Here is a 26,181-nt window from a genome sequence, read left to right as displayed (position 1 = left end):
GCCCTGACTACGTCCAGCAACTTGGAGTCCTCCAAGTCCCTAGTAGCCGCAGGTACCACAATAGGCTGGTTCACGTGAAACGCTGAAAACACCTTAGGGAGAAATTGAGGATGAGTCCTCAATTCCACCCTGTCTGGAAGATCAGATAAGGGCCTTTACAGGATAAAGCCCCCAATTCTGACACGCGCCTGGCCGAGGCCAGGGCCAACAACATGACCACTTTCCATGTGAGATATTTTAACTCCACAGACTCAAGTGGTTCAAACCAATGTGACTTTAGGAACCCCAAAACTACATTGAGATCCCAAGGTGCCACTGGAGGCACAAAAAGGAGGCTGTAAATGCAGTACCCCTTTTACAAAACGTCTGAACTTCAGGAACTGAAGTTAGTTCTTTCTGGAAGAAAATTGACAGGGCCGAAATTTGAACCTTAATGGACCCCAATTTTAGGCACATAGACACTCCTGTTTACAGGAAATGCAGGAATCGACCTAGTTGAAAATTCCTCCATCGGGGCCTTACTGGCCTTGCACCCCGCAACATATTTTCGCCAAATGCGGTGATAATGCTTTGCGGTTACATCCTTCCTGGCTTGATCAGGGTAGGGATGACTTCATCCGGAATGCCTTTTTCCTTCAGGATCCGGCGTTCAACCGCCCTGCCGTTAAACGCAGCCGCGGTAAGTCTCGGAATAGACAGGGTCCTTGCTGGAGCAGGTCCCTTCTTAGAGGTAGAGGCCACGGGTCCTCCGTAAGCATCTCTTGAAGTTCCGGGTACCAAGTCCTTCTAGGCCAATCCGGAGCAACGAGTATAGTTCTTACTCCCCTCCGTCTTATAATTCTCAGTACTTTTGGTATGAGAGGAAGAGGAGGGAACACATACACTGACTGGTACACCCACGGTGTTACCAGAGCGTCCACAGCTATTGCCTGAGGGTCCCTTGACCTGGCGCAATACCTGTCCAATTTTTTGTTTAGGCGGGACGCCATCATTTCCACCTTTGGTTTTTCCCAATGGTTTACAATCATGTGGAAGACTTCTGGGTGAAGTCCCCACTCTCCCGGGTGGAGGCTGTGCCTGCTGAGGAAGTCTGCTTCCCAGTTGTCCACTCCCGGAATGAATACTGCTGACAGTGCTATCTCATGATTTTCCGCCCAGCGAAGAATCCTTGCAGCTTCTGCCATTGACTGCTTCTTGTGCCACCCTGTCTGTTTACATGGGTGACTGCCGTGATGTTGTCCGACTGGATCAACACCGGCTGACCTTGAAGCAGAGGTCTTGTTAAGCTGAGAGCATTGTAAATGGCCCTTATCTCCAGGATATTTATGTGAAATGATGTCTCCAGGCTTGACCATAAGCCCTGGAAATTTTTTCCCTGTGTGACTGCTCCCCAGCCTCGCAGGCTGGCATCCGTGGTCACCAGGACCCAGTCCTGAATGCCGACTCTGCGGCCCTCTAGAAGATGAGCACTCTGCAACCACCACAGGAGGGACACCCTTGTCCTTGGTGACCGGGTTATCCGCTGATGCATCTTAAGATGCGACCCGGACCATTTGTCCAGCAGGTCCCACTGGAAAGTTCTTGCGTGGAATCTGCCGAATGGCTTTGCTTCGTAGGAAGCTACCATTTTTCCCAGAACCCTTGTGCATTGATGCACTGAGACTTGGCTCGGTTTTAGGAGGTTCCTGACTAGCTCGGATAACTCCCTGGCTCTCTCCTCCGGGAGAAACACCTTTTTCTGAACTGTGTCCAGAATCATCCCTAGGAACAGAAGACGAGTCGTCGGAACCAGCTACGATTTTGGAATATTGAGAATCCAATCGTGCTGTCGCAACACTACCTGAGATAGTGCTACACCGACCTCCAACTGTTCCCAGGATCTTACCCTTATCAGGAGATCGTCCAAGTAAGGGATAACTAAAACTCCCTTCCTTCGAAGGAGTATCATCATTTCGGCCATTACCTTGGTAAAGACCCGGGGTGCCGTGGACCATCCAAACGGCAGCGTCTGAAACTGATAGTGACAGTTCTGTACCACAAACCTGAGGTACCCTTGGTGAGAAGGGTAAATTTGGACATGAAGGTAAGCATTCTTGATGTCCAGAGACACCATGTAGTCCCCTTCTCTTGAATTTGAACCTTTGTATGTAAGTGTTCAAAGATTTTAGATTTAAAATCGGTCTCACCGAGCCGTCCGGCTTCGGTACCACAACAGTGTGGAGTAATACCCCTTTCCCTGTTGCAGGAGGGGTACCTTAATTATCACCTGCTGGGAATACAGCTTGTGAATGGCTTCCAACACTGCCTCCCTGTCTGCTTGTAAAGCCCCAGCGTCATGCTGAGGGCTTGGCAGAGGCGGGAGAGGGCTTCTGTTCCTGGGAACTGGCTGATTTCTGCAGCCGTTTCCCTCTCCCTCTGTCACGGGGCAGAAATGAGGAACCTTTTGCCCACGTGCCCCTATGGGAACGAAAGGACTGCGCCTGATAATACGGCGTCTTCTTATGTTGAGAGGCGACCTGGGGTAAAAAACGTGGATTTCCCAGCTGTTGCCGTGGCCACCAGGTCTGAAAGACCGACCCCAAATAACTCCTCCCCTTTATAAGGCAATACTTCCATATGCCATTTGGAATCCACATCACCTGACCACTGTCGTGTCCATAACCCTCTTCTGGCAGAAATGGACAGCGCACTTACTCTTGATGCCAGTCGGCAAATATCCCGCTGTGCATCACCCATATATAGAAATGCATCTTTTAAATGCTCTACAGGCAATGATATACTGTCCCTATCTAGGGTATCAATATTTTCAGTCAGGGAATCCGACCACGCCAACCCAGCACTGCACATCCAGGCTGAGGCGATTGCTGGTCGCAGTATAACACCAGTATGTGTGTAAATACATTTTAGGATACCCTCCTGCTTTCTATCAGCAGGATCCTTAAGGGCGGCCATCTCAGGAGAGGGTAGAGCCCTTGTTTTGACAAGCGTGTGAGCGCTTTATCCCCCCTAGGGGGTGTTTCCCAACGCACCCTAACCTCTGCGGGAAAGGATATATGCCAATAACTTTTTAGAAATTATCAGTTTTTTTATCGGGGGAAACCCACGCTTCATCACACACCTCATTTAATTTCTCAGATTCAGGAAAACTACAGGTAGTTTTTCCTCACTGAACATAATACCCCTATTGGTGGTACTCGTATTATCAGAAATGTGTAAAACATTTTCCATTGCCTCAATCATGTAACGTGTGGCCCTACTGGAAGTCATATTTGTCTCTTCACCGTCGACACTGGAGTCAGTATCCGTGTCGGCGTCTGTATTTGCCATCTGAGGTAACGGGCGCTTTAGAGCCCCTGACGGCCTATGAGACGTCTGGACAGGCACAAGCTGAGTAGCCGGCTGTCTCATGTCAATCACTGTCTTTTGTAAAGAGCTGACACTGTCATGTAATTCCTTCCAGCAGTTCATCCACTCAGGTGTCGACCCCCTAGGGGGTGACATCCCTATTACAGGCAATTTGCTCCGCCTCCACATCATTTTCCTCCTCATACATGTCGACACAAACGTACCGACACACAGCACACACACAGGGAATGCTCTGATAGAGGACAGGACCCCACTAGCCCTTTGGGGAGACAGAGGGAGAGTTTGCCAGCACACACCAGAGCGCTATATATATACACAGGGATAACCTTATATAAGTGTTTTTCCCCTTATAGCTGCTGTATTGTTTATACTGCGCCTAATTAGTGCCCCCCTCTCTTTTTTAACCCTTTCTGTAGTGTAGTGACTGCAGGGGAGAGCCAGGGAGCTTCCCTCCAACGGAGCTGTGAGGGAAAATGGCGCCAGTGTGCTGAGGAGATAGGCTCCGCCCCTTTCTCGGCGGCCTTTTCTCCCGTTTTTCAGTGTAATCTGGCAGGGGTTAAAATTCATCCATATAGCCCTGGGGGCTCTATGTGATGTATTTTCGCCAGCCAAGGTGTTTTTATTGCTGCTCAGGGCGCCCCCCCCTAGCGCCCTGCACCCTCAGTGACCGAAGTGTGAAGTGTGCTGAGGAGCAATGGCGCACAGCTGCAGTGCTGTGCGCTACCTTGGTGAAGACAGGATGTCTTCTGCCGCCGATTTTCCGGACCTCTTCTTGCTTCTGGCTCTGTAAGGGGGCCGGCGGCGCGGCTCTGGGACCGGACTCCATGGCTGGGCCTGTGTTCGATCCCTCTGGAGCTAATGGTGTCCAGTAGCCTAAGAAGCCCAATCCACTCTGCACGCAGGTGAGTTCGCTTCTTCTCCCCTTAGTCCCTCGATGCAGTGAGCCTGTTGCCAGCAGGTCTCACTGAAAATAAAAAACCTAAAACTAAACTTTTCACTAAGCAGCTCAGGAGAGCCCCTAGTGTGCACCCTTCTCGTTCGGGCACAAAAATCTAACTGAGGCTTGGAGGAGGGTCATGGGGGGAGGAGCCAGTGCACACCAGGTAGTCCTAAAGCTTTACTTTTGTGCCCAGTCTCCTGCGGAGCCGCTATTCCCCATGGTCCTTACGGAGTTCCCAGCATCCACTAGGACGTCAGAGAAAATTGCGAACGAAAGATTCGCAATATTGCGATAAGACATCTCTGTGCAGTTTCTGAGTAGCTCGAGACTTACTCTGCCAGTGCGATCAGTTCAGTGCTTGTCGTTCCCGTTTCTCCAGCCACTCCCGCGTTTTTCCCAGAAACGGTAGCGTTTTTTCACACACGCCCCTAAAACGGCCTGTTTCCGCCCAGAAACACCCACTTCCTGTCAATCACATTACGATCAACAGAACGATGAAAAAAATAAGAATTTACTTACCGATAATTCTATTTCTCATAGTCCGTAGTGGATGCTGGGAACTCCGTAAGGACCATGGGGAATAGCGGCTCCGCAGGAGACTGGGCACAAAAAGTAAAAGCTTTAGACTAGCTGGTGTGCACTGGCTCCTCCCCCTATGACCCTCCTCCAAGCCTCAGTTAAGATACTGTGCCCGGACGAGCGTACATAATAAGGAAGGATCTTGAATCCCGGGTAAGACTCATACCAGCCACACCAATCACACCGTACAACTCGTGATCTGAACCCAGTTAACAGTATGATAACCGTAGGAGCCTCTGAAAAGATGGCTTCCAACAATAAACAACCCGATTTGTTTGTAACAATAACTATATACAAGTATTGCAGACAATCCGCACTTGGGATGGGCGCCCAGCATCCACTACGGACTATGAGAAATAGAATTATCGGTAAGTAAATTCTTATTTTCTCTGACGTCCTAGTGGATGCTGGGAACTCCGTAAGGACCATGGGGATTATACCAAAGCTCCCAAACGGGCGGGAGAGTGCGGATGACTCTGCAGCACCGAATGAGAGAACTCCAGGTCCTCCTCAGCCAGGGTATCAAATTTGTAGAATTTAGCAAACGTGTTTGCCCCTGACCAAGTAGCTGCTCGGCAAAGTTGTAAAGCCGAGACCCCTCGGGCAGCCGCCCAAGATGAGCCCACCTTCCTTGTGGAATGGGCTTTTACAGATTTTGGCTGTGGCAGGCCTGCCACAGAATGTGCAAGTTGAATTGTACTACAAATCCAACGAGCAATCGTCTGCTTAGAAGCAGGAGCACCCAGCTTGTTGGGTGCATACAGGATAAACAGCGAGTCAGATTTTCTGACTCCAGCCGTCCTGGAAACATATATTTTCAGGGCCCTGACTACGTCCAGCAACTTGGAGTCCTCCAAGTCCCTAGTAGCCACAGGTACCACAATAGGTTGATTCATGTGAAACGCTGAAACCACCTTAGGGAGAAATTGAGGACGAGTCCTCAATTCCGCCCTATCCGAATGAAATATCAGGTAAGGGCTTTTATAGGATAAAGCCGCCAATTCTGATACGCGCCTGGCTGAAGCCAGGGCCAACAGCATTACCACTTTCCATGTGAGATATTTCAAATCCACTGTGGCAAGTGGTTCAAACCAATGTGATTTTAGGAACCCTAAAACTACATTGAGATCCCAAGGTGCCACTGGAGGCACAAAAGGAGGCTGTATATGCAGTACCCCTTTGACAAACGTCTGAACTTCAGGCACTGAAGCCAGTTCTTTCTGGAAGAAGATCGACAGGGCCGAGATTTGAACCTTAATGGATCCTAATTTTAGGCCCATAGACAATCCTGCTTGCAGGAAATGTAGGAAACGACCCAGTTGAAATTCCTCCATAGGGGCCTTCTTGGCCTCACACCACGCAACATATTTTCGCCAAATGCGATGATAATGTTTTGCAGTTACATCCTTCCTGGCCTTGATCAGGGTAGGGATGACTTCATCTGGAATGCCTTTTTCCTTCAGGATCCGGCGTTCAACCGCCATGCCGTCAAACGCAGCCGCGGTAAGTCTTGGAACAGACAAGGTCCCTGCTGGAGCAGGTCCTTCCTTAGAGGTAGAGGCCACGGGTCCTCCGTGAGCATCTCTTGCAGCTCCGGGTACCAAGTTCTTCTCGGCCAATCCGGAGCCACGAGTATCGTTCTTACTCCTCTCCTTCTTATGATTCTCAGTACTTTTGGTATGAGAGGAAGAGGAGGGAACACATATACCGACTGGAACACCCACGGAGTTACCAGAGCGTCCACCGCTATTGCCTGAGGGTCCCTTGACCTGGCGCAATATCTGTCCAGTTTCTTGTTGAGACGGGACGCCATCATGTCCACCTTTGATTTTTCCCAACGGTTTACAATCACTTGGAAGACTTCTGGATGAAGTCCCCACTCCCCCGGGTGGAGGTCGTGTCTGCTGAGGAAGTCTGCTTCCCAGTTGTCCACTCCCGGAATGAACACTGCTGACAGTGCTATCACATGATTTTCCGCCCAGCGGAGAATCCTTGCAGCTTCTGCCATTGCCCTCCTGCTTCTTGTGCCGCCCTGTCTGTTTACGTGGGCGACCGCCGTGATGTTGTCCGACTGGATCAATACCGGTTGACCCTGAAGCAGAGGCCTTGCTTGACTTAGGGCATTGTAAATGGCCCTTAGCTCTAGGATATTTATGTGAAGAGACGTTTCCATGCTTGACCACAAGCCCTGGAAATTTCTTCCCTGTGTGACTGCTCCCCAGCCTCTCAGGCTGGCATCCGTGGTTACCAGCATCCAATCCTGAATGCCGAATCTGCGGCCCTCTAGAAGATGAGCCTTCTGTAACCACCACAGGAGAGATACCCTTGTCCTTGGAGATAGGGTTATCCGCTGATGCATCTGAAGATGCGATCCGGACCATTTGTCCAGCAGATCCCACTGAAAAGTTCTTGCATGGAATCTTCCGAATGGAATCGCTTCGTAAGAAGCCACCATTTTTCCCAGGACTCTCGTGCACTGATGCACTGACACTTGTCCTGGTTTTAGGAGGTTCCTGACTAGCTCGGATAACTCCCTGGCCTTCTCCTCCGGGAGAAACACCTTTTTCTGGACTGTGTCCAGAATCATCCCTAGGAACAGTAGACGTGTTGTTGGAATCAGCTGTGATTTTGGGATATTTAGAATCCACCCGTGCTGACGTAGCACTACCTGAGATAGTGCTACTCCGACCTCTAACTGTTCCCTGGACCTTGCCCTTATCAGGAGATCGTCCAAGTAAGGGATAATTAATACGCCTTTTCTTCGAAGAAGAATCATCATTTCGGCCATTACCTTGGTAAAGACCCGTGGTGCCGTGGACAATCCAAACGGCAGCGTCTGAAACTGATAATGACAGTTTTGTATCACAAACCTAAGGTACCCTTGGTGAGAAGGGTAGATTGGGACATGGAGATAAGCATCCTTGATGTCTAGAGATACCATATAGTCCCCTTCTTCCAGGTTCGCTATCACTGCTCTGAGTGACTCCATCTTGAATTTGAACCTTTTTATGTAAGTGTTCAAAGATTTTAGATTTAAAATTGGCCTCACCGAGCCGTCCGGCTTCGGTACCACAAACAGCGTGGAATAATACCCCTTTCCCTGTTGTAGGAGGGGTACCTTGATTATCACCTGCTGGGAATACAGCTTGTGAATAGCTTCCAATACTGCCTCCCTGTCGGAGGGAGACGTTGGTAGAGCAGACTTCAGGAACCGGCGAGGGGGAGACGTCTCGAATTCCAATTTGTACCCCTGTGATACTACCTGCAGGATCCAGGGGTCCACTTGCGAGTGAGCCCACTGCGCGCTGAAATTCTTGAGACGGCCCCCCACCGTGCCCGAGTCTGCTTGCAGAGCCCCAGCGTCATGCTGAGGACTTGGCAGAAGCGGGGGAGGGCTTCTGCTCTTGGGAAGAGGCTGCATGGTGCAGTCTTTTTCCCCTTCCTCTGCCCCGGGGCAGGAACGAGCGGCCTTTTTCCCTCTTGCCCTTATAGGGACGAAAGGACTGGGTTTGAAAAGACGGTGTCTTTTTCTGCTGAGAGGTGACCTGGGGTAAAAAGGTGGATTTTCCAGCCGTTGCCGTGGCCACCAGGTCCGATAGACCGACCCCAAATAACTCCTCCCCTTTATACGGCAATACTTCCATATGTCGTTTGGAATCCGCATCACCTGACCACTGTCGCGTCCATAACGTTCTTCTGGCAGAAATGGACATCGCACTTACTCTAGATGCCAGGGTGCAAATATCCCTCTGTGCATCTCGCATATATAGTAATGCATCCTTTAAATGCTCTATAGTTAATAATATACTGTCCCTATCCAGGGTATCAATATTTTCAGTCAGGGAATCCGACCAAGCCACTCCAGCGCTGCACATCCAGGCTGAGGCGATCGCTGGTCGCAGTATAACACCGGTATGTGTGTATATACCTTTTAAGATATTTTCCAGCCTCCTATCAGCTGGTTCCTTGAGGGCGGCCGTATCAGGAGACGGTAACGCCACTTGTTTTGATAAGCGTGTGAGCGCCTTATCTACCCTAGGGGGTGTTTCCCAACGTGCCCTAACCTCTGGCGGGAAAGGGTATAGTGCCAATAATTTATTAGAAATCAGCAGTTTTTTATCGGGGGAAACCCACGCTTTATCACACACCTCATTTAATTCATCTGACTCAGGAAAAACCACTGGTAGTTTTTTCACACCCCACATAATACCCTTTTTTGTGGTACTTGTAGTGTCAGAAATGTTCAATGCCTCCTTCATTGCCGTGATCATGTAACGTGTGGCCCTACTGGACATTACGTTTGTCTCGTCACCGTCGACACTGGATTCAGTATCCGTGTCAGGGTCTGTGTCGACCATCTGAGGTAACGGGCGTTTTAGCGCCCCTGACGGTGTCTGAGACGCCTGAACAGGCACTAATTGATTTGTCGGCTGTCTCATGTCGTCAACAGTTTTTTGCAAAGTGCTGACATTGTCACGTAATTCTTCAATTACTACCATCCAGTCAGGTGTCGACTCCCTAGGGGGTGACATCACTAACACAGGCAATTGCTCTGCTTCCACATCATTTTCCTAATCATACATGTCGACACAATCGTACCGACACCCAGCACACACACAGGGAATGCTCTGATAGAGGACAGGACCCAACTAGCCCTTTGGGGAGACAGAGGGAGAGTTTGCCAGCACACACCAGAGCGCTATATATATACAGGGATAACCTTATATAAGTGTTACTCCCTGTTATAGCTGCTGTATTTATATATTAGCTGCCAATAGTGCCCCCCTCTCTGTTTTACCCTGTTTCTGTAGTGCAGGACTGCAGGGGAGAGTCAGGGAGCCGTCCTTCCAGCGGAGCTGTGAAAGAAAATGGCGCTTGTGTGCTGAGGAGAAAGGCTCCGCCCCCTTCACGGCGGCCTTTTCTCCCGCTTTTTTCAGGAAACTGGCAGGGGATAAATGCATCCATATAGCCCAGGAGCTATATGTGATGCATTTTTTTTTAGCCATATAAGGTTTTTATATCGTTTTTATTGCGTCTCAGGGCGCTCCCCCCCAGCGCCCTGCACCCTCAGTGACCGGAGTGTGAAGTGTGCTGAGAGCAATGGCGCACAGCTGCAGTGCTGTGCGCTACCTTATTTGAAGACAGGAACGTCTTCTGCCGCCGCTTTCTCCGGACCTCTTCGCTCTTCTGGCTCTGTAAGGGGGCCGGCGGCGCGGCTCCGGGACCCATCCAGGCTGAACCTGTGATCGTCCCTCTGGAGCTAATGTCCAGTAGCCAAGAAGCCCAATCCACTCTGCAGTCAGGTGAGTTCGCTTCTTCTCCCCTTAGTCCCACGATGCAGTGAGCCTGTTGCCAGCAGGACTCACTGAAAATAAAAAACCTATTTAAACTTTTACTTCTAAGCAGCTCAGGAGAGCCACCTAGCTTGCACCCTTCTCGTTCGGGCACAAAAATCTAACTGAGGCTTGGAGGAGGGTCATAGGGGGAGGAGCCAGTGCACACCAGCTAGTCTAAAGCTTTTACTTTTTGTGCCCAGTCTCCTGCGGAGCCGCTATTCCCCATGGTCCTTACGGAGTTCCCAGCATCCACTAGGACGTCAGAGAAACCGTGAGTAATATTCCTAACTGCATAGCAAATTTACTTGGCGCAGTCGCAGTGCGAACATTGCGCATGCGCATTAAGCGGAAAATCGCTGCGATGCGAAGAAAATTACCGAGCGAACAACTCGGAATGACCACCACAGTTCTGGCTGCTTTTGCAAGTAGCAAACAATGGTTTTATTAAGGTGCAAACTGCTTCTATTTCGATTTGCTCCTAATTTGGAATCAGGCAAAGGCACTATGTAAAAGGACTTTAAAAAAATAAAAACACAATTTTTATTGAATCTTCAACATGTGACAATAAAGCCATCAAGTTTGGACAGAGCACTATATGAACAAGTATACCAGAGATCAGAGTCCATAAAAACATAAAACAATGAGAGACAAAATAATAATAAAATCATTGTTCTGAATAATGAATAGGAGAAAATGGGGAACCGAACTCAGCAGAGTGCTATGTTACTAGCCTCGTTGGTAGAAATCAGCAGAACATCTATGAAAGGGTGTAGTATGAGTGGCCGGCGCCGGAATCCCGACCGCCGGCATACCGACAGTTGGGTGAGCGCTAATTAGCCCCTTGTGGGCTCGCTGGGCGAGCGCTAATGAGCCACTTGCGGGCGCGGTGGCGCATATTTATTCTCCCTCCTGGGGGGTCGTTGACCCCCAAGAGGGAGAATATGTGTCGGCATGCCTGCGGGCGAGATCCTGGCGCCGGTATGCTGGTCGCCGGGATCACGGTCGCCGGGATCCCGGCCAGCGGCATACTGAAGACTACCCCTATGAAACTCTCCTAATTAGCGAAAAACTTTTTAATACAGATCTCTTTTTGAAGAGTTGCCTCCAACTAAATCCATAAGGAAAAATAAAAGAGTTTCATTTTAAAGATTTCAAGAGTCGTGGGGTATTCTGTATCCATAATTGTAAGATTATAATTAGCTGATGAAATTGCCAACAGCGTCCTAACATCTTGAAACCCTAATATCAGGAGGTAAAAGACAAAAAATTGCCCACTCTGGGGAGAGAGCGGAGCATGGTCAGTAGTAAAACGCCAAACCCCTAACCAAAATCTTTTCACAAAAGGACACACTCATAGACAATGATAAAGATCTTCAGAAGTTTGGTTACATTTAGGGAAAGCAGAACTCTCCAGTACACCCATTAGGAATCCCCTGGAAGGAGAAATGTACGAGCGGTGGAAAATATTAACAAACATTTTTGCAAATTTGGGCGCTGAGAAAGTATTAATAGTATATGATAACATATCAAGGAGATCATCCGTAGATAAGGAAGGAAAATGTTCCAACCATGGGGCCTTGTCTTAAACAGGAGTGTTCCACGGAGGTTCTCAGAAAGCTATAATATGAAGAAATGGATAAGGGGGCGTAAAAAAGGACTTTTAGGTGAGGCACAATAAGGTGAGTAATCCTCTTTAAATATGGGGTCCTATCAATCAATAAATAGGATTTTGATAACCTACCGGTAAATCCTTTTCTCCTAGTCCGTAGAGGATGCTGGGGACGACATCAAGACCATGGGGTATAGACAGGATCCGCAGGAGACATGGGCACTCTAAAGACTTTTCATTGGGTGTGAACTGACTCCTCCCTCTATGCCCCTCCTCCAGACCTCAGTTGTAGGAACTGTGCCCAGGGAGACTGACATTTCAAAGAAAGGAATTACTTAACTAGTGGTGAGATATCTACCAACTCACACCCTCAACCATGCCGCACACATGGCATTCAACATAACACACGCCAACAGGCATGAACCAATTGCAGCAACATGCTGAAAACTAAAATAACACAACTTGTGTAAGTGTAATAACTAAACTTCAGGTAAAATACGCACTGGGACGGGCGCCCAGCATCCTCTATGGACTAGGAGAAAAGGATTTACCGGTAGGTTATCAAAATCCTATTTTCTCATACGTCCTAGAGGATGCTGGGGACGACATCAAGACCATGGGGTCTATACCAAAGCTCCAGTACGGGCAGGAGAGTGCGGATGACCCTGCAGCACCGATTGACCAAACTTGAGGCCCTCATCGGCCAAGGTGTCAAACTTGTAGAACTTAGCAAATGTGTTTGACCCTGAGCAAGTAGCTGCTCGGCAAAGTTGTAATGCCGAGACCCCCTGGGCAGCCGCCCAGGATGAGCCCACCTTCTTAGTGGAGTGGGCCTTTACAGACGTCGGCAACGGCAATCCAGCCGTAGTATGAGCTTGCTAAATCATATTTCTAATCCAACGTGCAATAGTCTGCTTAGAAGCAGGACAGCCAATCTTGTTGTGAGCATACAGGACAAACAGCCTCTGTTTTCCGTATACGAGCCGTTCTATCGACATAGATTTTCAAAGCTCTAACCACATCTAGAGATTTTGAATCAGTGAATGTGTCAGTAACTACTGGCACTACAATAGGTTGGTTTATGTGGAAAGATGAAACCACCTTCGGAAGAAAAATGTTGACGAGTCCTCAACTCTGCCCAATCTTCATGAAAGATCAGGTAAGGGCTCTTGTGAGACAAGGCCCCCAATTCAGACACCCGCCTTGAGGATGCCAAAGCCAAAAGCATCACCACTTTCCAAGTGAGAAACTTCAACTCTATCTTTTGTAGAGGCTCAAACCAATCCGATTGAAGGAACTGCAATACCACGTTAAGGTCCCATGGTGCCACTGGAGGCACGAATGGAGGCTGGATGTGCAGAACCCCTTTCACAAAGGTCTGAACCTCTGAAAGAGAGGCCAATTGTTTCTGGAAGAACACTGACAAAGCCGAAATCTGGACCTTGATTGATGCCAATCAGAGGCCCGCCTCCACACCATCTTGCAAAAAATGGAGAAACCGTCCTAAATGAAACTCTTCCGTAGAAGCTTTCTTGGATTCACACCAAGATACATATTTTTTCCAAATACGGTGGTAATGTTTCGACGTTACTCCCTTTCTGGCCTGAATAAGGGTGGGGATGACCTCCTCGGGAATACCCTTCCTGGCTAGGATACGGCGCTCAGCCATGCTGTCAAACGTAGCCACGGTAAGTCTTGATACATGCACGACCTGGAACAGTATCTCTGAAGCTTCTTGTTGAGACGAGACGGCATCATGTCTATTTGAGGAACTCCACAAAGACTTGTCACCTCTGCGAAGACTTCTTGGTGGAAGCCCCACTCTCCTGGATGAAGATCGTGTCTGCTGAGGAAGTCTGCTTCCCAGTTGTCTACTCCCGGAATGTATATTGCCGACAGAGCTTGTAGATGTTTTTCTGCTCTGCGGAGGATTTTTGTCACCTATGCCATTGCCGCTCTGCTTTTCGTTCCGTCCTGCCTGTTTATGTATGCGACTGCTGTTACACTGTCCGCCTGGATCTGCACGGGACGGTCTTGAAGAAGATGTACCGCTTGTTGAAGGCCATTGTAAATGGCTCTTAGCTCCAGAACGTTTATGTGAAGGCAGGCTTCCAGTTGTGACCAACGTCCCTGGAAGTTTTCTCCCTGAGAGACTGCTCCCCAGCCTCGGAGACTTGCATCCGTGGATACCAGGACCCAGTCCTGAATCCAGAACCTGCGTCCCTCTACTACTCTACTGAGAGCTGTGTAACCACCACAGGAGCGAAATCCTGGTTTTTGATGACAGGATTATCTTTCTGTGCATGTGTAGGTGTGACCCCGACCACTTGTCCAACAGGTCCCACTGGAATACTCTGGCATGGAACCTTCCAAACTGTATGGCCTCGTAGGCCGCCACCATCTTCCCCAACAACCAAATGCACTGATGGATCGACACATTTGATGGTTTCAATATCTGTTTTATAATTTTCTGGATTTCCAGAACCTTTTCCCAGCGGAAGAAATACTCTCTGAACTTCTGTGTCCAGAATCATCCCGAGGAAAGACAACCTTGTCGTCGGTTCCAACTGTGACTTTGGGTAATTTATGATCCACCCGTGTTGTTGGCGTATTGACAGAGAGAGTGATATGTTTTGTAACAACTGCTCCCTGGATCTCGCCTTTATCAGGAGGTCGTCCAGATAAGGAATTATATTGACTCCTTTCTGACGAAGGAGAACCATCATCTCCGCTATCACCTTGGTGAATACCCTCGGCGCCGTGGAGAGACCGAAAGGTAACGTCTGGAATTGGTAATGGCAATCCTGAACCGCGAATCTCAGATAAACCTGGTGAGGAGGATAAGTGGGAACATGCAGGTAAGCATCCTTTATGTCCACCGACACCAAGTAGTCCCCCTCCTCCAGACTGGCAATCACTACCCGAAGTGATTCCATCTTGAACTTGAACCTTTTTAGGTAACCATTCAGATCCTTTAGATTTAGGATCAGTCTGACCGAGCCGTCCGGCTTCGGAACCACAAAGAGGCTTGAATAAAAACCCCTCCCTTGTTGTGACAACGGTACCAGGACTATGACCTGGTCTTGACATAATTTTCGGATTGCCGCTGTTACTGCTTCTCTTTCTGACGGAGAAACTGGCATGGTCGATTTGAAAAATCGGAATGGGGGAACGTCTTGAAACTGCAGCCTGTACCCCTGGGATACTATTTGCAACACCCAGGGATCCAGGCCAGACAGAATCCAATCCTGGCTGAAGAGTCTGAGACGTGCCCCCACCCGAGCGGCCTCCCGCAAGGGAGCTCCAGCGTCATGCTGGGGATTTGGCAGAAGTAGGGGTAGACTTCTGCTCTTGGGAACCTGGAGCCGCTGTGGGCTTCTTTTCCCTTCCCCTTCCCCTACCTGCAAAGAAGGGGGAACCTCTCATCTATTTGTATTTATTGGGCCGAAAGGACTGCATTTGCGGGTGATTGGTCTTTTTTGCCGGTGCAGGCGCAGAGGGCAAAAATGTCGACTTACCTGCGGTAGCCGCTGAGACTAACGCATACAGGCCATCGCCAAATAAGGCCTCACCTTTATATGGGAGAGCCTCCATGTTTCTTTTGGAATCTGCATCCGCGTTCCACTGGTGAATCCACAACGCCCGCCTAGCCGATACTGCCATGGTAGCGGCCTGTGAACTCAAGAGTCCAATATCCTTCATTGCTTACAGCATGTAGGCGGCAGCGTCCTTGATATTCCCTAACTTAAGGAGTATCTCATCTTTATAAATCGTGTCAATTTCTGATGACACACTTTCTGACCATTTTTCAATAGCGTGACTCACCCATGCGCAGGCAATAGTGGGCCTAATCAGTGTACCATTGGTAACATAAATGGATTTCAGTGTCGTTTCCATTTTGCGGTCTGACGGCTCTTTAAGAGAAGCCGTGCCAGGAGCAGGGAGAATTACCTTCTTTGTCAACCTGGAAAGTGCACTGTCTAACACAGGGGGTGACTCCCACTTTTTCCTGTCCTCAGCCGGGAAAGGGTAAGCTATGTGAATCCTTTTGGCAATACGAAATCTTTTATCAGGATTCACCCACATCCCTTCAAACAGAGCATTTAGTTTGTGTGAAGGGGGGAACGTGACTTTGGACTTCTTTTCCTTACATAAATACGCCTTCTCCTGAGGTACAGGAGTGGTTTCTGTAACCTCCAACACGTCCCTTATAGCCACAATCATATATTGTATATTTTTTGCCAATTTATGATCTCTCTCTCTGGATTCATTATCGTCGACACAAGAGTCAGAATCCGTGTTGGTATCAGTGTTTACAACATTTGCAAATGGTCTCTTATGTGACCCAGAGGGGCCGCCCGCATAAGGAATAACAGCATCCTGAAAAATCACATCTTCCACAGATTTTCTCCAGCATGCAGCCTTAGATTCAGACTTATCTAATCAACGGTTGATCAGATGCATGGTGTATCTCTTTCACCCATGCAGGCTCTTGGTGTGCCAGTAGCGCCACCACATTACAACTCTGTGTCCCTAAAATGGCTTCCTCCGGGGAGGAACTCCCTGCCTCAGACATGCCTCACACGTGTAAAGCACACCAACAAACACACTGGGACTTATTTTGGGGACAGACCCACAGAAAATCTGTCAGAGGGACACAGGATAGGAGCAGCCAGTTCACAATCCCAGCGCCAGTATTTCCTGTGAACACAGTATGTCCACAGCCTAACAGCACTTTTTAAATAGTAATATACACTATCAAATGCACCACAATCGCTTTGTGCTTAATAACACCCTGTACTTGTCAGACGTGGAGGAGAGGACCAGCGTGTTCTCTGCAGCCTGAGGAGAGAGAGAAAATGGCGCTGAGTAGTGTGCTGGCTGCCTGAGGAAGAAGCTCCGCCCCCGCAATGGCGCGTCCTTACATTCATACAAACACTGTAATATTTATACTGGCGGGGGTAGGGCTGTGCCAGCGGCAACTTATGCCCCCTTTTAGCCAGTTTGAGGTATTTTTCTTGCTGCTCAGGGCGCCCCCCCCCCCCCCCGTGCCCTGCACCCTGTAATGCCAGTGTGTGTGGGCAGCAATGGCGCGATGCGCTCCCGCCAGCCGCGCCGCACCTCAGCCGTCACTTACTTGATAGAAGATCATTCTTCTTATACTCACCTGTCTTCTGACATCTGGCTCTGAGGAGGGTGACGGCATGCTGTGGGAGTGAGCATCTAGACACGGCTAGCGTTCAGTTCCCTTCAGGAGCTAATGGTGTCCTGTCAGCCAGAAGCAGAGCCATGAAACTCTGAGGAAGTTGGTTCTGCTTCTGCCCCCTCAGTCCTACGAAGCAGGGAGTCTGATGCCAGCAGATCTCCATGAAAATAAAAAACCTAACATAAGTCTTTTCAGAGAAACTCAGTAGAGCTCCTCAGAGTGCATCCAGTCGACCTGGGCACATTTCTACAACTGAGGTCTGGAGGAGGGGCATAGAGGGAGGAGCCAGTTCACACCAAATAAAAAGTCTTCAGAGTGCCCATGTCTCCTGTGGATCCCGTCTATACCCCATGGTCTTGATGTCGTCCCCAGCATCCTCTAGGACGTATGAGAAATCTTAATCAACTGAGATAAACTATTCCTAGTCAAATGTTGGACCCTGATAAATGCTTTAATTCCATTAATACTAGCAGGGCTGGAGTACAGGAAGGACTGCATCTGTGTCTCCTCCATAGGTCCTAGGATTGCTTTCACTTGGACCTTACCCTTATTACTGTATAATTCATCAACAATGTTAGAATGTGGCATAAATATGAAGGAAATATATATATTGTTTAATCGGTCTTAAAAGTTAATTGTAAAACAGAGTATCTGTAATGCTGTAGCAATAGGTTTGAAGTTGGCAAAAGGATAAATAAGAAAGGGCAGACTAGAGGTTCTTATCTGTTTCTAAGACATTTTTGAATGCTAACTAAAGTTAATACAAGGTTATAACCTTAAAACAATTGGAAAAGACTGCGTCGTGTATAGGTAAGATCCCATCTAGTCCTTTGCTGTTGACATCAGCACCTGCTTGAAGCAATGCCAGGATTATTTCAGTGTAACCCCTGCAGGAAGCCTCATGTATTGCTGCCCAACCTGTTAAGAAAAATGCAAAACTAATAGATAAAAAAATATACAATATTGCATTATCCATTTCAAATGTAAATTGTCATAGAAAAAAAAATATTTCTGTTCTGTAAAATAAATGTACTGTAATGTTGTCAAAGTTAGTAAAGATTTCACATGTTTAGTAGCTTTCATAATTGCAAATAAACACACATGGGGGCAGAACACCACATCGCCAGGCTACAGAGCAAAATTAAGGAAAGCGCCTAGCAAGTTCAGCTCACTCTTCGGATGACTGCTCATATGGAGAAAAAAAAGAACAGAATGAAAATAGACATAATAATGCTATCATCTTTTGGCGATGGCAATTATACATTGTAAGGATTCTCTTCTAATCAATAAAGGTCGTTTATAATCTTCAAAAAGGTGCAGGCCAGCTATGCTTCCTGATGTACACAGGTAAGAGTAATTGTCTGCCCAAAACATGAAAACTGAATTACCTCAATCTAGCTTTGTGGGTTTGCAGATTAAAAATGTGCATGGAGTGCCCTCAGTAGTTGTGCCCCCAGTACTGTGCCCTCAGTAATGAACAGGTCGACATTTTATCAGTGTTGACATGTGGAATAAGTCAACATTGTGAATGTCAACATTACATACTGAACCTGTTACGTGCCTGCTGATTTTAACTTCTTGTAAGTGCATCCATACATTAAATAATACATATTGGGGGTCATTCCGAGTTGTTCGCTCGCTAGCTGCTTTTAGCAGCATTGCACACGCTGGGCCCCCGCCCTCTGGGAGTGTATCTTAGCTTAGCAGAATTGCGAACGAAAGATTAGCAGAATTGCGAATAAATAATTCTTAGCAGTTTCTGAGTAGCTTAACACTGCGATCGGCTCAGCCCATTTCGTTCCTGGTTTGATGTCACAAACACGCCCTGCGTTCGACACCCCCGTTTCTCCAGACACTCCCGCATTTTATCCTGGCACGCCTGCGTTTTTTTGCACACTCCCAGAAAATGGTCTGTTTCCGCCCAGAAACACCCACTTCCTGTCAATCACACTCCTATCACTTCAACGATGAAAATTCTTCGTTCGGACGTGAGTAAATCTACTAAGTTTTGTGCTAAAATACTTAGCGCATGCGCACTGCGTGCCATGCGCATGCACATGTTTGCCTTAATCACTCCGTTGCGAAAATCGGAAACGACCGAACAACTCGGAATGACCCCCATTGTTTTAGTTAATCTGGCAGTACTTCACTCTGTATTTTAATTTTTATGGTAATTGTTTCATTACACTTTTTTTTATTTATTTCTATTTCAAGTGAAAAAAGTGTCACGCTGGCTGTTTTTTATACTTGGCAGCAGTGCTAAGTTTATTAAGTTTTATCAAAGACAAACATTAGAGACACACAAACATATAAAGCAGGTACAACAGGAGAACACCATACATTCAAAAAACAGCAGCAAAATGTCAAGTAAGAATACACCTAAGCACAAGTTAGTATCCAATAACCAAGACAACGGCCGCCATAGAGTATCAACCTGTTAAACACATTTCAAATCCTGCTTGAACATATGGAAATCCAATACAAATCATTTAAGCCAGAGAGAGAAAACAATAAAAAAATAAACAGTAAGATAGAATAGGAGAAGAGAGCAGAAAAGAACAGGAAAGAAGAACAAGAGGGAGGTAGAAGAGGGGTGGGGGGTGGGGTGTTGTGCGGAAAGTCAAATAACAAATGAAACTGGGAGAGAGGGGATTCTCCTCATAACATTGGAAGATTGGTAAAATACCAGAGAAAAATTCTGTATGTGAGATTTGCACTCATTACTTATGCAGTAGGTAGGTCTGTGAGGATTTGAAGTCTAGCCAGGGATACCAGGTAGCTGTGAATCCCTGTTGGCTTTCAGGTGTCACTCGTAATTCCTCCATTGACATGTACATATCTATCCTAGTAAACCACTCTTTCACTGAGGGAGGGGCAATGTTACGCCATCGAACAGGGATTACCGCTTTGGCGGCGCTATTGAGAAATTTCAAAAGGGATCTTTTATATGCTATCAAACGACCGGTAACTAGATTTAGGAGCCAAAAAACAGGATCAGAGGCAACCTCAGGTCCCACAATGAATCTGGAGATAGTAATCACATTATCCCCAAAAGGGGCGATGCGATTGACAATCCCACCAGATATGTAGTGGGGAGCCCGTCTCAGTATTACAGCGCCAACACAAAGTCCGGTACAGCAGGGAACATTTTGGCAAGTGTCAGGGGGCATCTATACTAACTCCCCAGCACACTGAATGGATAACAGTAACCAGATATAAATCCCACATGATAATAGAATTCAGAGATCTTCGTTACACATATTTGCGCAAATGTGTGGTTAAGCCCCAAAGCCGCATCAAGGCCTCTCTGTATATTTGGGGTCCCTAGCGCTATATCTAGGTGCAGGGTGTGGCACCCCAAAACACCAGAATGAGCCAGAAAGCACAGCGTGACATACCAGTGTAAAAAACTATAGTGTTAATAAATTAGTATTTAGGAAGCCGAAGCTATAGAGGGGGTGATACAAACATGAAATGTAATTAAAATAGAGAAATAGTGTTAGAAAATTAATAAGTGAAAAGTGTTAATAGAATGTAAAGGTGTGCCACACTAAAGCCATCCAGCTCAGCCAGTCCAGAGGCACCACACCTCACACCTCCATTACCCCAATCTGGGTCTAATATTAACCAGCAAGGAGTCACATGATAATGGCTCCTTACTAAAATATGTCTAAGCTAAGAGCTACTTACCTTGGAGCAACCCCATAATGCTCCATGTGGCATGTCAGGGCCTAACGAAGATCTCTGAATTCTATTATCATGTGGGATTTATATCTGGTTACTGTTATCCATTCAGTGTGCTGGGGAAACAATTGCTTTTTTTCTTGCTCAGAAATACCCCTTCCTTTCGAGCACCTGAATGATATCACTAAGCTAATTGAGCATTTACCAATCTATATATGTATCTATACTAACTCGTCAGAACTTTGAAGTGCGTCTCGAGTACAGAGTAACTACTTGAGCTGACAAAGGTGGCCTGAAAACGAGTCTTTCAACACCTAGATATTATCTATTTATTAAAAAAACATAAAATACAGCTTACTTTCTGTGTGGCAATATCTGGTCAATACGACACAGTTTCTAAGTTCACTTGATTGAATCACTATAAATAGATATAACAAGAGAGCAAACTGCACACTATTTTATGCAGCTATTGAAAATCACTTCCATCTACAATATATGTCTATACAGACAGAGTATTTATAGGCCCTACACACTCGGCGATGTGCAGCCGAGCTGCCCGACCGCCGATACAGGCAACGGGCGACCCGGCGGCGGGGGGGGGGGGGGGGCAGTGACGGGGGGAGTGAAGGTACTTCACTCCCCCCGTCACCCGGCTCCGTAGACTTGCAGGCAAATATGGACGATCTCGTCCATATTGGCCTGCATGCACAGCTGACATAGCACCAGCGATGAACGAGCGCGGGGCCGCGCATCGTTCATCGCTGGAGCCTCCACACTGCACGATATGAACGTTATCTCGTTCATTAATGAACGAGATCGTTCATATCGTGCAGTGATATCGGCATGTGTGTAGGGCCCATTAGCAATTCATTCAATAATTAATTGAGTTAATTGTTGAATGAATTGCTAAATACTCTTTGCCTGTATAGACATATATTGTAGATGGAAGTGATTTTTAATAGCTGCATAAAATAGTGTGCAGTTTGCTATCTTGTTATATCTATTTATAGTGATTCAATCAAGTGAACTGAGAAACTGTGTGTCGTATTGACCAGATATTGCCACACAGAAAGTAGGCTGTATTTTATGTTTTTTTAATAAATAGATAATATCTAGGTGTTGAAATTACTAGCCGGTGGTTATGGATCTTTGAATGCTTTTATTTTACTGAAATAAAAATATTTTTTGCCCAATCTATATGCGCTGTAATACCCTAAGCCAAGACTTGGGAATGTGAATCGGTAGTGTCTGCAGGAGATAAAGGACTCTAGGGAGTACATTCATCTTAATTACACTAAGTCTACCCAACCAGGAGAGCCTTCGGTTACCACAGTCCCTAAACTCTGAACGGAGTGTGGCAAGTAGGTGCTTGAAGTTCTCGTCAAAAAGGCGTGTACAATCGGTATGTAGTGTAACTCCCAGATACTTAAAGCTATTGGGGTGCCAAATGAAAGGAAAGGACAATTTAAGACCCACCAGGGATTGAGAAGGAGCCAACACATTTACCACCACTGATTTAGAAAAATTGATTTTGAAATTCGACAGGGAGCCAAAATTACTAAATTCGTGCATGAGGTTTGGGATCGAGACTAACGTATTCGAAAGGACAACCAACAGATCCTCTGCAAACAGCGCTAGCTTGTATTCCCTACTATTCACGACAAGGCCGGAGATATCAGGATTACGTCTAATAGAACCAGCCAGAGCCTCCATGCATAAAATAAAAATGAGGGGCGAGAGAGGACAGCCTTGTCTGGTACCGTTTCTAATCAGAACTGGCGCACACAAAGGCCCTGTTCATTTTGATCCTCGCCGTGGGGGAGCTATAGAAAGCCAGAATGCGGTTAAAACCAATCGCACCCACTCCTAAATGTCTCAAAACCCCCTCCATGAAGACCCAACTTATTCTATCAAATGCCTTCTCAGCATCAGTGGACAGCACCACTGTGTGATCACGGCCCGAGGAGGCTAGGTGCATCAAGGCAATAATTGTAGTTGTATTGTCACGAGCCTCTCCCAGGGACGAATCCCACCTGATCTGAATCAACAATACCGGAGAGCAACAACTTCAATCTATTTGCCATAAGCTTGGCAAACAGTTTGATGTTTGTATTAAGGAGTGAGATTGGGCGGTAGCTGGCACATTGCATCGGGTCTTTTCCCTCTTTAGGTATTACTGTTATAAAGGCCTCCAAAGCTTAAGGTGGAAACCCACAATCTCCAGAAATTGCGTTGAAGGCCAACAGCATTTTGGGTAGGAGAGAGTCCTTGAATAGCTTATAATACGAGACAGTGAAGCCGTCTGGACCGGGACTCTTCCCGGAAGGTGTCTCCTTAAGGGCCAGATCTGGCAGGGAAAACGGGGAATCCAGTCAAGCACTATCTTCTGCAGACAATCGTGGAAGGCCCAAATCGTTAAGATATTTAGCTATCACTTCTTTAGTGGCCAGTAAGGCCTCCGGGGACATGGGGTCATGAAGGTTGTACAATCTAGAATAGTAGGAGTGAAATGTGTCGGCTATATCTCTGGTAAGGGTATGGCGAGTGCCCTTTGCGTCCGCTATCGAATGAATATGTAAGGTTGCCCTTTGCGAGCGCAGTGCTCTTGCCAATAGTTTCCCCGGTTTGTTACCCCACTGAAAAAAACGGTTATGGCATATCCTATAGTCGTTTTTGACATCTTCAAAAAGCAAGACATTAAGGGCCGACCTCGTCTCGTTCAGTTCGGTTAAGAGTTGGGGGGTCGGGCCTGTTTTATGTGCAGTCTCCAGATCTCTCAAGCGCTGAAGGAGAGCAACTTTTTTCTACAGTTTTTCCTTTTTTCTCAAGGAACCTATTTGAATGAATTTCCCACGTAAAAAAAACACATTTGTGCGCCTCCCACACTGTGACTTCGGAGACGTCCGGACCCTCGTTGATTTCAAAATAGTCCTTGATGGCCTCAGTTAATTGGGGAGCAAACCGTGAATCCATCAAGAGTTGTTCATTCAGTCGCCAAGTACAATGTTTGAAATGAGGGCAGGACGTCTCCAAAGTCAGGGAGACGGGAGCGTGGTCTGACCAGATGATCAGCCCTATGTCAGTTTCCCGAATGAGATGTAAAAACCGATGGGGCAGCAAGAAGTAATCCAGTCTGGAATAGGTATTATGTGGCCGGGAATAAAATGAATAGTCCCTATCACTCGAGTGCTGGAGTCGCCACGTGTCGACCAACTGGTGTTCATGAAGCGCGCAACGTACTTTACGGTGCAAAGCCAATGATGGCCGGACCGGCGTGCCAGAGATGTCCACCTCCGGCTGGAGGACCCAATTTAGATCTCCACCCAAAATCGGAATACCCTCAATCAGGGGGGCAATACGATTCAAAACTTTCAACAGAAATTGAGGTTGGGATTGATTGGGAACATACAGATTAATAAAGGTGTATAATTGATCAAATAGTTTACATTTAACTAGAAGCATTCTGCCCTCCTCCAGGACTATGGATGTCATGTCTGAAAATGGCAATCGTTTGGACAACAGGATCGCGACTCCCAGGGATTTACTTTTGCTATTGTTGTTATAAAAATAAAAGCGGGTAGTTGCAATCCTTAAGAGTAGGAGCCGCACTGGCCTTGAAATGCGTCTCCTGAAGTAACGCCACGTCGGCCCTAAAGGCAAAAAGGTCCTTGAGTACCCTAGAACGTTTCTCAGGGACATTCAGGCCCTTTGCATTGAGGGAGACAAATTTAATGATCGTTGCCTTAGGGTCAACTGCCATTGTCTAAAATGTGGGGAGCAGGAGGAAAGCCGTTGAGGAGGGCATCCACCCCAATAAAACCAGGGGCCGCACAGGGAGGGGGAGAGAGAAGATGAAAGAGAAGAAAGAAAAACAGCGGAAAATCCAGTGGTGAAAAACAAAACAAAAATCATAGCATCATTAACATAACTAACAAGAAAGAAAAGAAGAACAGCACACAGCCGCTTCTCGGGAGCTTGGACGAGCAGGGCACGTTGGAGGTCGAGAACACTAGGGGGAAACTGGGGGTCGGTGACGACACCAGCCCTATTAACAAAATTTATAGAGCTATGATAAAGTGAAGTAACTTCTCAAAACACACATCAAGTGTGGTACAGAAGGTCCAGTAATACGAGTTGGGTCCTTCGAGGCCAAGTGGCCGGGCAAGGACTGACCATTGAAGGCAATACAAAAGTCACAGATAAGGCATACGAGAAAAGGCAAATCGTTGTGCTTCCATCGGGAGGACCTCACTTAATGACTGGCATTGAAGGGGTTCGCTGTTCCCTGGGTGGTTTTGGATTATGCTGGTCAAGGTGCCAATCGTTGTCGGGGTGAGAAAGTTCCAGTGGGACAGAGCGTACAAGGGGTTCCTGCCAGTCCGGGAGGGAGACTTCCTGAACACCAAGCGCTTGGCAGAACGAGGGCAGGTCAACTGAGTCTTTAAATGTGAGGAACTTCCCATTATGCGAGACTTGCAGACTAAAAGGAAAACCCCATCTGTACTTAATGCCTGCTTTACGGAGTTCTGAGGTCTTAAAAGATTTTAATACGTTGATCGTCAATCTCAATGACGTCCAGACTGCGAACCTTACAGAGAATATCTTCTTTCTGAGAATAATAATGCAAGCGACAGATGACATCTCTCAGCCGGTCGGAGGGAGACCCTCTAGGTCTTAGGGCTCGGTGGGCCCTGTCGAACTCAATCGTGGAGGAAGGATCCTGATCCAGGAGCTCATTGAAGGTCCGTGTCAGAAAATAGATAAGTCCCTGGGGTGGGATGTCTTCCGAGACCCCCCTAATCCTGAGATTGTTACGTCTTCCACGATTGTCCAACTCATCAAGGCGCTCTTGCAGTTGGTGAATTTCAGTCGCCTGCCTAATGACTGTAAGCCTGAGAGCATTGTGGGCCGCAGCCGAGTCAGAGGAAAAACCTTCCAGAGAAGTGAGTCGAGATCCGATGGCGGACACCTCGGAGCGAACAGCAGCAATTTCCAAGCGGACTGTTTCCCGGAGACTACTCTCTAGGCGTTTCGAAATCTTGCTTCGTCGGCATGGAGCGGAGTAGGTGTAGGATCTAAGAAACACCCGCCGTTTCTGGCACCATATTCAAAGCCATCACTTGATCCCCATCTCTAGAGGGCGAATCCGAGCTAGACGAAAGGTGCGGGGTGGAGGGTGGGGAAGTATCATCAGCAAGAGAGGCGGAGCCTTGAGGGAGGAGAAATTGCCTCATGTCAGCCAAAGAAGGGGTTCCAGTGAAATGTGCGGGGGTTCCCTTGTATGCGGAGCTTCCCCCCGACGGGCCTTTCTTTTTGCCACCCCTCACCATGAGGCAAATGGATACCACCAAGAGAACACCTGGAAGAGCCACGTGATTAGAGAAGCATGCAGGCAGGGCCAACGTTGTCAAAATCCCCCAGAACAAATCGTCACTAGCAGGTCATCATACGTGAGCAGACA

The 26,181-nt window shown here is 47.5% G+C and overlaps 1 protein-coding gene across 5 annotated transcripts in view; it reads right to left on the bottom strand.

Annotated features, from left to right (window-relative positions):
* Positions 1-26,181, bottom strand: part of ANKRD31 (ankyrin repeat domain 31) — a 387,557-nt gene that overhangs the window by 329,036 nt on the left and 32,340 nt on the right. For all 5 annotated transcript variants that reach the window (XM_063963834.1, XM_063963836.1, XM_063963837.1 and 2 more), the window contains exon 3: positions 17,812-17,954. In XM_063963834.1, the coding sequence (XP_063819904.1) occupies positions 17,812-17,954 (143 nt within the window). The remainder of the gene's footprint in view (positions 1-17,811; positions 17,955-26,181) is intronic.

Source organism: Pseudophryne corroboree, chromosome 1, assembly GCF_028390025.1.
Source record: "Pseudophryne corroboree isolate aPseCor3 chromosome 1, aPseCor3.hap2, whole genome shotgun sequence".
NCBI classification, from domain to species: Eukaryota; Metazoa; Chordata; class Amphibia; order Anura; family Myobatrachidae; genus Pseudophryne; species Pseudophryne corroboree.
Note: the sequence above shows the minus strand (reverse complement) of the source record. Positions and strands in the feature narration are given on the sequence as shown.